Consider the following 16,684-nt stretch of genomic DNA (forward strand, 5'->3'; position numbering starts at 1 on the left):
GTAAAAGGCCCTACACCGTACAGAAGCAGAGATAGATATTTGTGTGTGTTTTGCAGCTCTTTTAATTGTTCATTTAATATATGTTATAGCAGTCGGTTATAAAAGCTCTTCTCGAGCTTATGTTTCTTGTTATGATGTCTTTTATACTAGAATAGCGTTAGCGCATGTTCTTTCGTGTTATAACAACTTCAGAATCCCTCGGGATTGCAGATGTTATAACACGAAAAAACATGCGTTATCTTTACAATCAACTTCTTTTCTCTATACTTTTGTAGACTCTTCCACGCGTTAGATACTACATATTAACAGGGGCCTCCGTGGCCGAGTGGTTAAGGTCGCTGACTTCAAATCACTTGCCCCTCATCGATGTGGGTTCGAGCCTCACTCGGGGCGTTGAATTCTTCATGTGAGGAAGCCATCCAGCTGGCTTACGGAAGGTTGGTGGTTCTACCCAGGTGCCCGCTCGTGATGAAATAATGCACGGAGGGGCACCTGGGGTCTTCCTCCACCATTAAAGCTGGAAAGTCACCATATGACCTATCATGTGTCGGTGCGACGTTAAATCCAAAAAAACTACATATTAAACGACTCTGTATTCGATAAGACAGATCAGTGAAACAGACTATATACTTTTGTACATTCTTTTTTTTCTCGTTGGGTTCCAATAAAACACCATCTATATCACTCAAATGCTTAGATTTAATTACCGAAATAAAACTTTTTATTTATCATTTTATTTGCACTAGATTTATCTAATTCGTATTTTGTTGATTAAATAAATGTCTTCGATTTACTAAGATGAATTATTTACCAGGAACCGCGAGTTTAATTGAAGAAATTGACAGTAAGTTGAACCTACATGAAATTAATATAATTCGGATAGACTCAAATTGGCTATGAATAGCGATGCAGGATCTATAAATATGTTTTAATACAAATGAGGCTCTCAAAGTGGGGGTAAATATATATATATATATATTGATTGCTTTTCTGGCCACTAGTCACCCCTATTTCAGTATTTAACAAATGGCCAAGTAAATGATTTACCAATATCACTTTTCTTTCGCCTTTGAGGAGTGAATAAAAAAGGAAATTGTCGTCTGCAGTTTAAGGGATAATGATTTGTGCTATAATTGTTTGAGACCCTCTTGGTGCCTCTAAAAATGATGAATATTGCCCATGCGCACTGCCATTCGAATACCCCAAGGGCAGAGAACAGCAGTTTCGTAAACATATGTAATCTTAGGTACGATATTCCTCATTAATACATATTTGTCAGGTCAATGCTGAAATATGACAGTCAAAACAAAATGCCAGATGTTTCCGATTAGCTGATAACTCTGATATAATAGAATTAAAGCCGTAATTGCGTTTGTCCGGTAAATATTCCTATCCCAGACATCCCAACTTTTTCTGAATGCCAAGTGGGAGTTTTTGCTTTCCAAAGTGGGAGATTGAGGTGTTCAAGTGGGAGATCTTCTACCGCGGCCGGTAATTATGTTCATGATAACGAAGCTTTTAACAAATCTAATGATAATATCAACTTAATTGCCCTTATAAAATCACTAGTCTTAAAAAACTCACTTGTCTATATCTTATTATTCATGCATTTTTAATGTTTTGGAACAATAATACATGAAGCCTTCTGTGCAAAGTTAAATAGTTATAGCACTTAAAGCACTATGTCTAAATTCAAAACACCACTGAGAATTAAACCTGCACTTTTATTTCTTTTGTTGGAAAGAAGACTCCCCAGGAGAATTTTACATGACAAACAGTGCAGCTGTTAGAACAAAATGTATATAGCTAAAAGAATAAAAGTTCAAGCAATAGAAAATTTACTGTTTGATTCTCATCCCTGTCAACCAGTATTTAAAACCCCTCGCTCAGATACTTTTATTGATCAAAATCCTGTTATCCAAAATTGAATGTCCGGGTATTGTTACACTTTCGTAGATTTGCCTAAATCTCCAGTTAAAAGGATGTGTTTGACAAATTGTTATGATGCAAAGACAGTTTAACAGCATTTGATAGTAAGTGATATTAAAATTTTCCATGACATTTCCTCTTATCAAAATGATTTTTAAAAGAGAAATGTTTTTTAAAACCTAGCAGGTTGACTCGGCGACCATCTACTTTCGATTTCAAAAAGTTACAGAAAAAGGTAAAGCCAGTATAATTTCTAATCTAAATTTGATTGAATTTAATTAGATATCTAATGTCTGGATTTTAATTTCAATTGTGACACATTAATCAACACCTGGCTTTGTTGAATCGTGTAATAAACTAATCAGCACGGGTAGAAAAAGGTGCGAAAATATCCGAAAGGTGTTGTTTACAGACTCAGCAGTGATACGTACAGTATCAGATAGGCGCAAAGAAGTGGATTATTTCATAATTTTTGCTTTTTATTGTTGTTTATGTTGTTTTGTTTGTTTGTTTTTTTAATCGGGAGATTGAGACTTCTGATCGGGGTGATCGGGTTTTACAACCAGAATCGGGAGAAACCCGATCGGATCGGGAGAGTTGGGATGTCTGATAGTATCCGGTGACTGGTCGGCACCCTGTATATGAAATATATAGTGAAATTATCTGTAGTGGGACTCTGTTGAAATAAGTAGTTCTTGTTCAAATAGCTATAAAAATAAATAGATCGGCATGAAAGGCATATAAAGCAAATATCACCAACATCTTGTGGGAACTGAATGAGATCTCGTTTTACCAGGGTATGAAACAAACAGCAGAAGGATAAAAATTTGTGTTGTGAAAAACTTTCTATCAGATCATTTGTTTATAATGATAATGGTGTCTTTTTAATGTTATTAGTATTTTATTACACGAGAAATGAATGAATTTATGATTGGAAGTCTGAGAAATCAACAGTTGTCATTTGAAAATTGGACCCAGTCAGTTTATTACGTGCCTGCCGTATCGCCAGTGTAATACTTTAATAAGCATCTGTTGATTTGATCACGAGTGATTAAGTCAGCAAACGCTTCAGTAAGATAACGCGCTGACATGAGCTTACGCGAGATTATCTCCTTTTGCCATTCTATGTATTTTATACTTCTTTGCCCCAATTAACCATTGATAAAGCTGGGTTTGGGTGAATTTTGGGCTCTTTAATTACTTTAAACATTGAGCAAATTAGTTTTTTGAACTCATGAAAAACTGTCATTTTTGTGTCATTTCAATTTGCCATGATTAATGTGTTAATGTAAAAATGTAAGGTAAAATTATTTGATAAAAACTGTTCTTAATTTTTTTTGTTTTGTTTTTAATGCATTTGGCAGCTATTCGTATGCGACATTTTCAGATAAAATTGTCTTGAAAATTTCCATTCTTTTTATAAATTCTTTGTAAATTATTTGATAATTGGAATTAAGTTGCATGAAATTAAATAATGTTTAAAACTACAGATATAAATACATACCAGGGGTGTGGAAATCCCAATATTTTTCACTTGTCCATGGACAAGTGAGACATAAAAAACCAGTTGCCCGCTGTCAAAATTCACTCATCTGGACTTTCAACAAAGCCTGCATTAAACTGCCAATTATTCTGTATTTTGGGCAAGTGTTTTTATGATCTACAGGTAGAAACAAAAGCAAACATAACACAGTATATTACTGTAACTGTGAAAAAACGCTATCAACACTTTTGCCTGTATACAAGGCTGAAGTCACATCTGCGAGGCTGGGGAACCTTCAACAGATTCAGTATAACAGAAATGGCATGCCAAAACATTGCCCGTGAGAAGCAAGCTGAATTTAGATGATCAAGACTCTTGAAATGATCTGACTCATTTAGAATCGTACCCGCGATCTCTCTGTGCTTTTGATTTTTGTTTTCACCCGACTGTTTATTCCCGTTTTTGTCAGCGAACAAATTTGTCCAAAGGTTGTGTCAGCAGCGAGAACTGTTTATGTTTCCGGTTTCTATTCGTAGAAACTTTACCATACATGTGCAAAATCACGCGAGACTGAGACCAAGAGTCAATCAGAACACGGAAAAAGATGCTAAATTTAGACGCAAGTGTATGGTTTTTAGCTCATCTGATTTTTTGAAAAAAAATGATGAGTTATTGTCATCACTTGAGCGGTTGTCGGCGTCTGCGTCTGCGTCTGCGTCGGCGTTGCCTGGTTAAGTTTTATGTTTAGGTCAACTTTTCTCCTAAACTATCAAAGCTATTGCTTTGAAACTTAAAATACTTGTTCACCATCATAAGCAGACCCTGTACATCAAGAAACATAACTCCATCTTGCTTTTTGCAAGATTTATTGCCCCTTTTGGACTTAGAAAATCAGTTTTCTTGGTTAAGTTTTATGTTTAGGTCAGCTTTTATCCTAAACTATCAAAGCTATTGCTTTAAAACTTGCAACACTTGTTCACCATCATAAGTTGACCCTGTACAGCAAGAAACATAACTCCATCCTGCTTTTTGCAAGATTTATGGCCCCTTTTGGACTTAGAAAATATCAGATTTCTTGGTTAAGTTTTATGTTTAGGTCAACTTTTTCTCTTAAACTATCAAAGCTATTGCTTTGAAACTTGCAACACTTGTTGACCATCATAAGCTGACCCTGTACAGCAAGCAACATAACTCCATCCTGCTTTTTGCAATAATTATTGCCCCTTTTGGACTTAGAAAATCATTTTCTTGGTTGAGTATTATGTTTAAGTCAACTTTTCTCATAAACTATCAAAGCTATTGCTTTAAAACTTGCAACAGTTTTTCACCATCATAAGTGGACACTGAACATCAAGAAACATAACTCTATCCTGCTTTTTGCAAGAATGATGGCCCTTTTTAGACTTAGAAAATCATGGGTAGGACAATATTTCTATTACACAAAAAAAATCAGATGAGCGTCAGCACCCGCAAGGCGGTGCTCTTGTTCAAAACTGCAGCAATCGAGAGGCTCTCGGTGGGTAAAACATGGATTTCGTAGAAAAGATTATTTTTTCACAGCAACAGAGTTACTTAATTATTCTTGCTTTTTGCTTAATTTATACCTGAAAATGTATGCTTGTCCACGGACAAACGGAATGAAAAAATGCACTTGTACGCCAGCAAAAATTCCCAAGTAGGACAAGTCAGACATAGGAATTCCACATCCCTGCATACTACCTCTAAAATAATTTTAACTTTCTAAAGACATATCTAAGGTTAGAATCCATCGGTTAGTAGAGTGAATGGTTTCCGCCCAATAACTGGAGAATTACTTGACTCAGGATCTTCCAACTCAGTAGTATGATTAGGCTTATGTAGTAGACGATATCTATTGTGTTTGGGGTCAGTAGGTCAAAGGTCAAGGTCACAGGGGCTCAAACATTGTAACTGGTTTCTGCCCAATAATTTGTGAACCACTTGATCAAGGACCTTAAGACTTGGTAACATGATTGGGCTTATAAAGGAGATGACTCCCACACTTTTTGAGGTCAGTAGGTCAAAGGTCAAGGTCACAGGGGCCCAAACCTTGAAAACAGTTTCTGTTTAATAACTTGAGAACCACATGATCCAGAACCTTCAAGCTTGATAGCAGGATTGGGTTCATAAAGTAAATGACCCGTTTAGTTTTTGGTGTCAGTAAGTTAAAGGTCAATGTCACAGGGGCCTGAATCTTGAAAACAGTTTCTGCCCAATAACTTGAGAACCACGTGACACAGGACCTTCACACTTGATAGCAGGTTTAAGCTCTGGTCAGTAGGTGAAAAGTCAAGGCCACAGGGGCCTGAACCTTGAAAACGGTTTCTGCTTAATGACTTGAGAACCTTCAAACTTGATAGCATAATTTGGCTTATAAAGTAGATGATCCTATTGTTTTTGAGATCAGTAAAGCCAAAGATCAAGGTCACAGGGGCCTGAACCTTGGAAGCGGTTTCTGCCCAAGAACTTGAGAACAACTCTACCCAGGACCTTCAAACTTGATAGCATGAGTGGGCTTATAAAGTAGATGACCCCTAATGTTTTTGGGGTCATTAGGTCAAGGCCACAGAAACCAGAACCTTGAAAACCATTTCCACTTAATAACTTAAGAAAACAATTGACTCAGAACCTTCAAACTTGATAGGATGATTAGACAATGAAGTTGATGATCCCTAGTGGTTTGGGAGTTAGTAAGTCAAGTGATCACAGGACTGAAAATGGGACAACCCATCATGGGGAACATACATGTTCTTCAAACATCTCTTGTTGGACGTTGAAATATTACAGCCTCATAAGAACATTGTGTACCAAACTCCACCTACAGTTTCTGTCCTACTGAAATGAAACTTGGTATACACCATCTAAAGTGAGTGGGCATACTCATATTGTTAAGACTTTCATGCCAGAGTCACAGGTGCTAGACACATATAATCTAATATTTTACTTAATAATTATTATTGCTTTCATTCTCAATACTACATGTAATCCATCCAATGTGCAATGTTTTAAAGCTCTGTCTGTTACACTTGTGAGAAGCTTTGGAAGTGTCCATAGATGGATGGAATGGAATGGATGGATGGATTCGAAATTGTATTGAAAGCAATATATTGCAGATAACAGAGCATGAGATTAAAATTCTTGTATATCTTTGTCTTTTGTAGAGAAATTGTTGGTTGTGTTGAGAGATGGTAGAACTTTGATAGGAATTTTACGGAGTATAGATCAGTTTGGTAAGTATAACTATAAGTCTTTGCATGTCAACTGGTAGGTTTGGAATCTTTGTGTCACTTGTATTTTTTTATCAATCCAACATGTAGAAAGCAGCCAATTTTTGCATTTTGGAGGATTTTTTACTTAGCTTTTTATATTTTATGGTTTAAGACTGGTAACTATTTTAGATTGATGAATGTCACTTATTTGGGAGAAAAGTCTTAATGGCAAAAATAACATCATTGTGATTATAACAAAGTCTACTGTACAGAGTTTATAAGAGAACAAAAAAATCATAACAACACCAAACTCACTGTGCTTGAAAAATATTACAGTAATTCTTGTTCTCTGTCAAAGGGAGATAATAACAAAATCAAATGAAAATCAGTTAAACATTAGCTCATTGTTAAACTCCATAATAGTTTCTATCTGTTTGTCTGATAGTAGAAAGTAAATCCCTACAAAACCAGCTTGATCATGAAACCATTACTGAACCCATGTGGACATGTTGTCTGTAGTGGACATACTTTGTGTACTGGACATGTTGTCTGTACTGGACATACTGTTTGAACTGGACAAGGTGTCTATACTGGACAGGTTGTCTGTACTGGAAAAGTTGTCTTACTGGAGATGTGTCTGTACTGGTCAAGTTGTTTGCACTGGACATACTGTTTGTACTGGACAAGGTGTCTATACTGGACATACAGTCTGTACTGGACAAGTTATCTGTACTGGAAATGAGTCTGTACTGGACATACAATCTGTACTGGATATGTTGTCTGTACTGGAAATGTGTCTGTACTGGACAAGTTGTCTGTAATGGAAATGTGTCTGTACTGGACAAGTTGTCTGTACTGGAAATGTGTGTGTACTGGACAAGTTGTCTAACTGGAAATGTGTCTGTACATGACAAGTTGTCTGTACTGGAAATATGTCTGTACTGGACAAGTTGTCTGTACTGGAAATGTGTCTTTAATGGACAAATTGTCTTACTGGAAATGCGTCTACTGGACAAGTTGTCTGTACTGGAAATATGTCTGTACTGTACAAGCTGTCTGTACTGGAAATGTGTTTGTACTGGACAAGTTGTCTGTATTGGAAAAGTGTCTGTACTGGACAAGTTGTCTGTACTGGAAATGTGTTTGTATCAGTGGAGAAGTTGTCTGTACTGGAAATGTGTCTGTACTGGACTAGTTGTCTGTACTGGAAATGTGTCTGTACTGGACAAATTGTCTTTACATAGCTCTAGTTATGATGATCAAAGAATGCCAGTTTGTTTCTATATAAAGAGTTTAACAAAAGTTTTTTACAACTCGGGTTGTTTTGCAATTCATGCCTGGCTTGTGACTGTATAAAAGGCGATTCTATTCCTATAAAACGAGGTGCACATATGGAGATAAGTTCTCCAAAAGTAATTTTCTGTGCTTTATAAACAAACAGTTCCACAGACAGAAGCTTGGCAATAGTGTTGGTTAAAGTAAACAACTACATTGTCATTTTGATATCTGGGTAGAAATTTTATATTTTTCATTCCCATAGTTCATGATTTTCTATGACTTGTTTAGTACTGTGTATACAATCTCTAAGAATGAATGTCTATTTCGAATAAATGTTTATTCTTTATTTCAGCAAATTTAGTGCTACATAGAACAATAGAAAGAATACATGTAGGGAAAAAGTATGGGGATATACCTCGTGGAATCTTCATTGTGAGAGGAGAAAATGTCGTACTTCTAGGGGAAGTGGTAAGTTTCACCTCTAAGTCTTGCACCCATGTAGTGTTGTAGTATACACATATTTGACCTTGGGAAATGGTTTTGACTATTGACTAACAAGCCATACAGTAAGTACTTTATGACATGACATCAAAAATCAGATTTAGCCCAGCAAACCTTAGCTGAATTAATAATCTGTCAACAGACTGTTTATGGACTGAAAGTTTGTATATATATTTATATATGAAGTCATGTAGTAAAGATGACTTTTAATATAGAATGATTCTGCATGCTTGTATTTATGCATCTCTCTTGTTACATTGCATTTTTCTACATATACACTGTTTTAGTAAAACATATATTTAATGTTGTTGTCATAGGAAACACTACACATTCACCCTGTCAGAATTACACTATACACAAAATCTCCCCTTTTCACATCTCAAATGCCAAGCACCTCTCTACCTTAACTATATATGCATATCTACGACACACCATTTCAGTTTACTGCCCACTGACAGAATTACTCTTTAGACAAATGAGACAAGTTGGAGGGTACAATACAAGCCCATTATGTCAAAATTACACTTTATATAAATTACACCTGCTGGATGGTGTTTATTTGGTTGTTAAAAATGATATATTTGTTTTTATTCCAGAATTAGCAAAATCCACAAAATAGTTCTAGAAGTTAATTTAGTATCTTTCTTCTCCCCTTTTCACATCTCAAATTCCAAACACCTTTCTCTCTCTCTACCATATCTTTATATGTGTTTCTCTATTTCTGTCACACTCATTTAAATAGCTATACCCAAAAGCAAGATCTTTACGGGGATTACGAAATCCTAGTTTGTGTTCCAACATATTACATGATGAACTTTGTTAAATAATTAAAGTTCCATTAAATGATTATTTCTTTTTCTGTTTGACAGTATTTGTCAGCATTTTGGCTTAAAATACATGTTTCTGAAAAGTTCATGGCCACGAAATTAATGTTCTATATTCTACAAAGTTACCTCTGTATATATAATGTAGTAATGTCTATGTTATGCCAGTAGGCATTCCCTCATTTAAAAAGGTAAGGCTCCACTGCATTATAAACATCAAAGACGCTTTTATCTCAGCAGATATTGATTTAGGCAAACATTAGTTACGTAGTAAATAGATATTCTTGTTGTTTCACATTATGTATCCAATATCAGACGGTCACTTTTCGTAATTTTGCAAGATATATCTCCAAATTAATCACAGAACAGTTCGGTTTACATTTTCATTTGAAATTTTGAATCCTTTTATATCCTGAAACACATCCTTGTCAGAGGTTCAGAAATCATTCAGTTTTTAGCTCACTTTAACTATGTTCTGACAGGATGAGCTGTTAGTACAGGTGGATGATCATGTGTCAACATTTTTGCTTAAACATCCTCTTTTCTGAAACTACTGGTCAGAGTTACACCAAACTTGGTCAGTAGCATTCTTACACAGACCTCTTTCCAAATAATTCAGCTTGGCCCCTTGTAGGGGCCACAAGAGCTTAATATAGAAAACCTTTAATTTAAATAACTTCTTCTCATGAACTACTTGATGGGTCTTCATCAAACTTAGTCTGTAATATCAGTATTACTATAAGGTCCGTTCTTAATTTTTTTTTTAAATAGGGGCAGTCTGCCTCTTGTAGAAGCCTCTAGCAGTAAAAATAAAGATACCTTTAATCAACTTCTTCTCAGTGACTTGAACCAATGGATGGATCTTCATCAATCTTGGTCTGTAGCATTATTATAAGGTCCTCTTATGAATATTTTAAATGAGGGCAGTTGGTCTCTTTTAGGGACCGCTAGAGCTAAAAATAGAAATACCTTTAAAGACTTCTTATGAACTGATGGATGGATCTTCATCAAAGTTGGTCTGTAGCATCATTATATTAAATTTGTTGAAGTGGAGGTGTGTCTTGAAACATGTAATTGATGTGTGCTCTAACTGTTCAATGATTTTGAAATTTATAGGATTTGGAGAATGAAAACAATTTACCATTAGATGAAGTGCCAATAGATGAGATATTAGAAATGCAGAGAGAGGAACAGATACAGAAACAGATGGAAGAAGAAAGGAAAAAGAAGGCATTGATTGACAGAGGGATGAACCCAATTAGTGAATACACGGATGACATGTACTAAACTTTAAAGGTGTTACGTTTCTACCACCAGATGTGTTAAGATAGATTTGTGGGTGATGCTTTACTCAGCTGCTGTCTGTAAAGATATAGTTCAGATATTTTTACTGGCTATTTTCAGTGCTCATAAATCAGAGATAATTTATTACTGGGCATTCTTAGTGAATTCATAAATCCATAATCTGTTTTAAGACAGACAGTGTTTTCAAGTCTTTTGTCTTTATTTGATGGGTTTAGTCAAGTCAAGGAATTTATTGTTTATTTTACCACATTTTGTATCTTTTTTTAGCTCACATGAGCCAAAGGCTCATAGTGAGCTTTTGTGACCGCTCATTGTTCATCATCGGTCGTCAGTCGTGTATTGTCTGTCTGTCAACATTTTCTAAAACTAAAAAAATCTTCTTGAAAACCACTGGGTAGAATTACACTAAACTTCACAGGAATGATCCTTGGGTGGCCCCCTTTCAAAATTGTTCAAAGCAGAACTCTGATTGCCATGGCAACCAAAAGGAAAAACTTTTAAAATCTTCTTGTCCAAAACCGCAAGGCGTAGAGCCTTGATATTTGGCATGTGACATTATCTAATGGTCCTCTATGAAGATTGCTCAAATTGTGCCCCTGGGGTGAAAAGAGGCCCCAGCTGGGGGTTCACAAGTTTGAAATTTGGATGACATTACAGTTTTGCACACCGATCTTAAAACTGACTTTCAGTGACCATGAATGTGACCTACTTTCTAATATTTTAGCATCAGTTTGCCATTTTAAACATGTGGCTGATATTACTCAGGTGAGCGATTCAGGTCATCATGACCCGTTTGTTCACATGAGAGGACAGTTGTTGCTTTCACTTAATTCATTGATTTGTTAAGATTTTATTTTTGAAACTTTCCATTTCCTAAAAATGTATTTCTGGAGGGTACTTTACTAAGATTTGACAGACATGCATTTATAGACATTTATCTTTATTATGGTGTTTTTGTTTAAGAAATAATATATCTCATCGGTGATTTGTCGCTGAATAATTCACTGTTTGGAGTTCAGATGAGAAGGAATTATATCGCGAGGGCGCAGCCCGAGTGATATAATGCTATGCATCTGAACGACAAACAGTGATTTATTCAAGAGCAAATCACTAAATGAGATATATTATTTCAATTCTAACACGTTATTAAGGACTTTAAAGTACATCCTAAGGATGATCCTTGTCGGCATGCATTAAATATTTGCCCGTTTTCAATCGGGTTCTTTTCCAGCGTGCCGCTACGCCGCTTGATGCTATGACGTAATAATTGTGACGTCAGAACAGTGAATTGTTGTTTAATAATTCACTGTTTCCAGCCTTCTTTGTTTAATAGGAAAATGAATCGGATCGTGTTAGAATATAAAATCTGTGCATTTTAAGTGCTATATATACATGATGTTATGTTTAGTGTACAAATGTGATCTTTCAAAAACTGATTTTTTAAGTCAGTTCAAGAGTTCCTTTTTAAAAGTAACATTGATAAGTTTGTTGAGTAATGCTTTTCAACAGATGAAAATGGAGTAGCTTTCTTACAGTTTGAATCACTGGTAACCATAGACATTCATATCAAATCTCTACTTCTCTGTTTCTGTCTGTGCCAAGGTTACCTCCCCTGACTGTTTAAAATTAAAGAAGGGACACTTTCTGTATATTTTTTTTATAGTAGGTATCAAGTTAAATGAATAAATTAATGAAGGATTATTTTTACAATTCAGATGTAGAAAAAGAATAGTTTCTTACTGAGATGATAGTGTTATTTGAAGGCTTTCAGAAGGTACAAAATGTTCACAGTCAAATAACCACATTTAAGAAGTTTTATTCCCTCAATCGTGCGAAGGGAAATTAAATGTTTTTGTGTTAATCTCATAAGAGACATTTACTTAAACATGTTGCATTTTTTCTGTACATGTGGACATTTACATGTATTTGCAATAAAATTACAAAAACTGCCTTGACGTTTTTAAGAAATAATGTAATAGATACCATAAATTTCTAGCTATCCAGCAAAGCCTGAATAATTACCAGTACACATATTGGAATAAACCAGTGTTCATACAATCTGGACCACTTCCCAACCTTATATTGACCCTATTGAGTATGATCATTCCTAAAATAGATGGGCGTTTATGAAATTAAATGGAAAAACAACTCATTCAGAAATGTTAAGTCATCAGTTCTTATTGGGTATAAAATTCTATAGAATCTATAAAAATGTCAACAATCATGTATAGCATAATTATAGTTTACATTACGGATTAGTACTTTATTTCAAGATAGTAATTATCATCATAGAGTGAGCAAGTCACTTTTAGCAATTCTTATATACAAATTATTTCATGGAATTTGCAAGGATTTATTAAGTTATCACACACATATTTTCCTTTGCAATGTAAATGATTTAAGGCTAATGAAATTTTTGTATTGTTTTAGTTTGTTCGAAGCTGTTCTTTACCAATTCAAATGAGAATGTTTACAAATCATAAAAGATGATATTCCTATCAGTTGAACTTCTCTATTCCAAACATGCTCTGAACAGAAAAAAAAATCAGATTAGACAAGTTTCTTTTTTAGACCGAAAAATGATGCTGTTTTTTATACATGACTAAAGTCTTGTGTATTCATCTACTTGTGAACAGACTAATAACACATTGTTAAACTAACAGCAACATGTACCATTAGATTGGTTTAGTGTGATGTAAATTTTCAAGTTGATTTAATAAGTTTTCATTATCAATTACATTGATTTCACCATTGGGGGTAGCTAAAATGAGAATATTTTACTTGTATGGTTATTTGAACGATCCGATTAAGTACCACAATGCAGTATCCCCTCTTCTTCATGTTTTATCAAATGATTGTGTTTAGTTTCATTTTCATCTGTCTTATTTGGAAATGATCATACACCTTAGATTGGGCACCTGAGAAAAGCACTCCATACTAAACATTTCCTCTTGCCTGTTGTTTCTTCAATCTGATAGAGTTCCATAGTAACTTGTCATTCATGTTTGTGCAATACTTGGTCCTCCCTCTTTGGTAGGAAAACTTACAGATTTTCTTTGAACAAATGAAGACTTACTGTGAAAAGGAAGTAATGGCAGTGAGAAAGGAATGTAATGTGGCCTCCTTGGCTGAGTGATTGATGTCAATGACTGAATCTCTTGCCTCTCACAGGTATTACTCTGTTTTCAAAACCCCAACTTCTGGCATTTTAGAGGTAGATTTCTTCAGTGGTGAAGATGTGCAGTCGGCTTGCAGAAGTTCATGTTTGTCTCTATGAATTCCAGGTTTCAGTTTAAAACTGGTTTACCAGAGGTTAAAAACTAGGTCAGATCATAGAATTAGATGCCCACAGGCAACATGTCGAGCCCCCCTGTGACCTCGACCTTTGAGATAGAATCCGTCTCATTGAGTTAAACATTCGTGCCAGATATAAACAACATTCCTCAATGCATGTCAAAGTTACGGGCCGGACAAGATCTGACACGACCTTTGATCTCCAACTGTGACCTTGACCTATGAGATAGGAACCATGTTTTTGACAGTAACATTGCAATAGAAGTCAATAGCAATAGAAATCAAACTATGCTTATACCACACTAACACCTGGAAAGTATGAAAACATCTTGCTGATTAAAAAAAACATGGATAAACAGGAACTGCAGACATTTGTATTTGATGCCATTGTTTTTAGCTGTATAGCAAACAAGAGCTGTCTCCAAAGAATGACACATGCCCCCGATGGCACTTTGAATGAATAGTTATGGCCGATGTTAGAATTTAGAACCTTTGGCCTATGGACCTGTGTTTTGCGCGCGACACGTCTTACTGTGCCACATATTCATGCGTAGTTATTTTAAAATCCATGCATGAATGACAAAGATATGGACTGGACACGCCCATCATTGCACTATCATGAAATATGACCTTTAACGTCTGTGACCTTGACTTTTGAGCTACAGACCTGGGTCTTGTGCGCGACACGTCGTCTTACTGTGGTACACATTCATGCCCAATAATTTTAAAATCCATTCATGAATGACAAAGATATGGACCGGAAACGCCCATCAATGCACTATCATGAAATATGACCTTTAACGTCTAAGTGTGACCTTGACCTTTGAGCTACAGACCTGGGTCTTGCGCGCGACACGTCGTCTTACTGTGCCACACATTTATGCGTAGTTACTTGAAAATCCATCTATGGATGACAAAGATATGGACCGGACACGCCCATCAATGCACTATCATGAAAAATGACCTTTAACGTCTAAGTGTGACCTTGACCTTTGAGCTAAGGACCTGGGCCTTGGGCGCGACACGTCGTCTTACTGTGGTACACATTCCTGCCAAGTTATTTCAAAATCCATCCATGGATGACAAAGATATGGACTGGACACGAAAATTGCGGGCAGACCGACAGACGGTTCAAAAACTATATGCCTCCCTTTGGGGGCATAAAAATTTCAAAACTAGAAAATGCTTTTGTAAAAAAGCGCATGTCTCCCCCAATGCAAAGTCTTATAGGCAAGAAGTCAATAGGGGTCAGGAGCAAGGTTGGCTGCAATAGGGATCATCTACTTGGCATGTCCAGTCATCCCGCTAAATTTCAACACTCTTGGCCTTGTGGTTCTCAAGTCACTGTTCAGGCTCCTGTGACCTTGACCTTTGATCAAATAAATCAAAATAAATAGGGGTCATCTACTCTGCATGTCCAATCATCCTATTAAGTTTCAACATTGTAGGTCAAGTGGTTCTCAAGTTATTTCCAAAAAATTATTTTACATGAACAGGCCACTGTGACCTTGACCTTTAACAGACTGACCCCAAAATCAATAGGGTCATCTACTCTGCATGTACAATCATCCTATGAAGTTTCAACATTCTGGGTCAAGTGGTTGTCAAGTTATTGATCAGAACTGATTATCAATGTTCAGGCCCCTGTGACCTTGACCTTTAACGGAGTGGCCCCAAAAACAACAGGAGTCATTTAATCTGCATGAACAATCATCCTATGAAGTTTCATCATTCTGGGTCAAGTGGTTCTCAAGTTACTGATCGGAAATGGTTTTCAATGTTTGGGCCCCTGTGACCTTGACCTTTCAAAGAGTGACCCAAAAATCGTTAGGGGTCATCTACTCTGCATGACCAATCATCCTATTAAGTTTCAACATTCTGGGTCAAGTGGTTCTCAAGTTATTGACCGGAAATGGTTTTCAATGTTCAGGCCCCTGTGACCTTGACCTTTAATGGAGTGACCCCAAAATCGATAGGGGTCATCTACTTTGCATGTACAATCATCCTATGAAGTTTCAACATTCTGGGTCAAGTGGTTCTCTAGTTATTGATCGGAAATGGTTTTCCATGTTCAGGCCCCTGTGACCTTGACCTTTGATGGAGTGACCCCAAAATCAATAGGGGTCAATTCCTCTTTATGACCAATCATCCTATGAAGTTTCAACATTCTGGGTCAAGTGGTTCTCTATTTATTGATCGGAAATGGTTTTCAATGTTCAGGCCCCTGTGACCTTGACCTTTGAAGGAGTGATCCCAAAATCAATAGGGGTCATCTACTCTTCATGACCAATCATCCTATGATGTTTCAACATTCTGGGTCAAGTGGTTCTCTAGTTAATGATCGGAAATGGTTTTCAATGTTCAGGCCCCTGTGACCTTGACCTTTGACGGAGTGACCCCAAAATCAATAGGGGTCATCTACTCTTCATGACCAATCATCCTATGAAGTTTCAACATTCTGGGTCAAGTGGTTCTCTAGTTATTGATCGGAAATGGTTTTCAATGTTCAGGCCCCTGTGACCTTGACCTTTGACGGAGTGACCCCAAAAACAAAAGGGGTCGTCTACTCCAGCAGCCCTACAACCCTATGAAGTTTGAAGGTTCTAGGTCAAATGGTTCTCCAGTTATTGCTCGGAAATGAAGTGTGACGTACGGACGGACGGAAGGACGGACGGACAGGGCAAAAACAATATGTCTCCTGGGGGAGACATAATGAGCGTTATTACTTAACAACTTGAATATATATGACAAGAGTTGGGCGAAAGCATCAAAGAAAACCAGATTGAAGGATTGAATTTGTGAAATCAGAATTCATAATTGAGCAACAGCATGAGAAAACCAAC

General features: G+C 36.3%; 1 protein-coding gene across 1 annotated transcript; it reads left to right on the forward strand.

The window, feature by feature from the left end:
• The first annotated feature begins 659 nt into the window (after window positions 1-659).
• On the forward strand, window positions 660-12,496 carry LOC123546615 (U6 snRNA-associated Sm-like protein LSm1). The gene is made up of 4 exons (XM_045333047.2): window positions 660-844; window positions 6,592-6,660; window positions 8,270-8,385; window positions 10,359-12,496. The coding sequence occupies exons 1-4, from the start codon at window positions 799-801 to the stop codon at window positions 10,527-10,529; spliced, it is 402 nt and encodes a 133-aa protein (XP_045188982.1). The 5' UTR covers window positions 660-798; the 3' UTR covers window positions 10,530-12,496.
• Window positions 12,497-16,684: the final 4,188 nt, after the last annotated feature.

Source organism: Mercenaria mercenaria, chromosome 9 (assembly GCF_021730395.1).
Source record: "Mercenaria mercenaria strain notata chromosome 9, MADL_Memer_1, whole genome shotgun sequence".
NCBI lineage: Eukaryota > Metazoa > Mollusca > Bivalvia > Venerida > Veneridae > Mercenaria > Mercenaria mercenaria.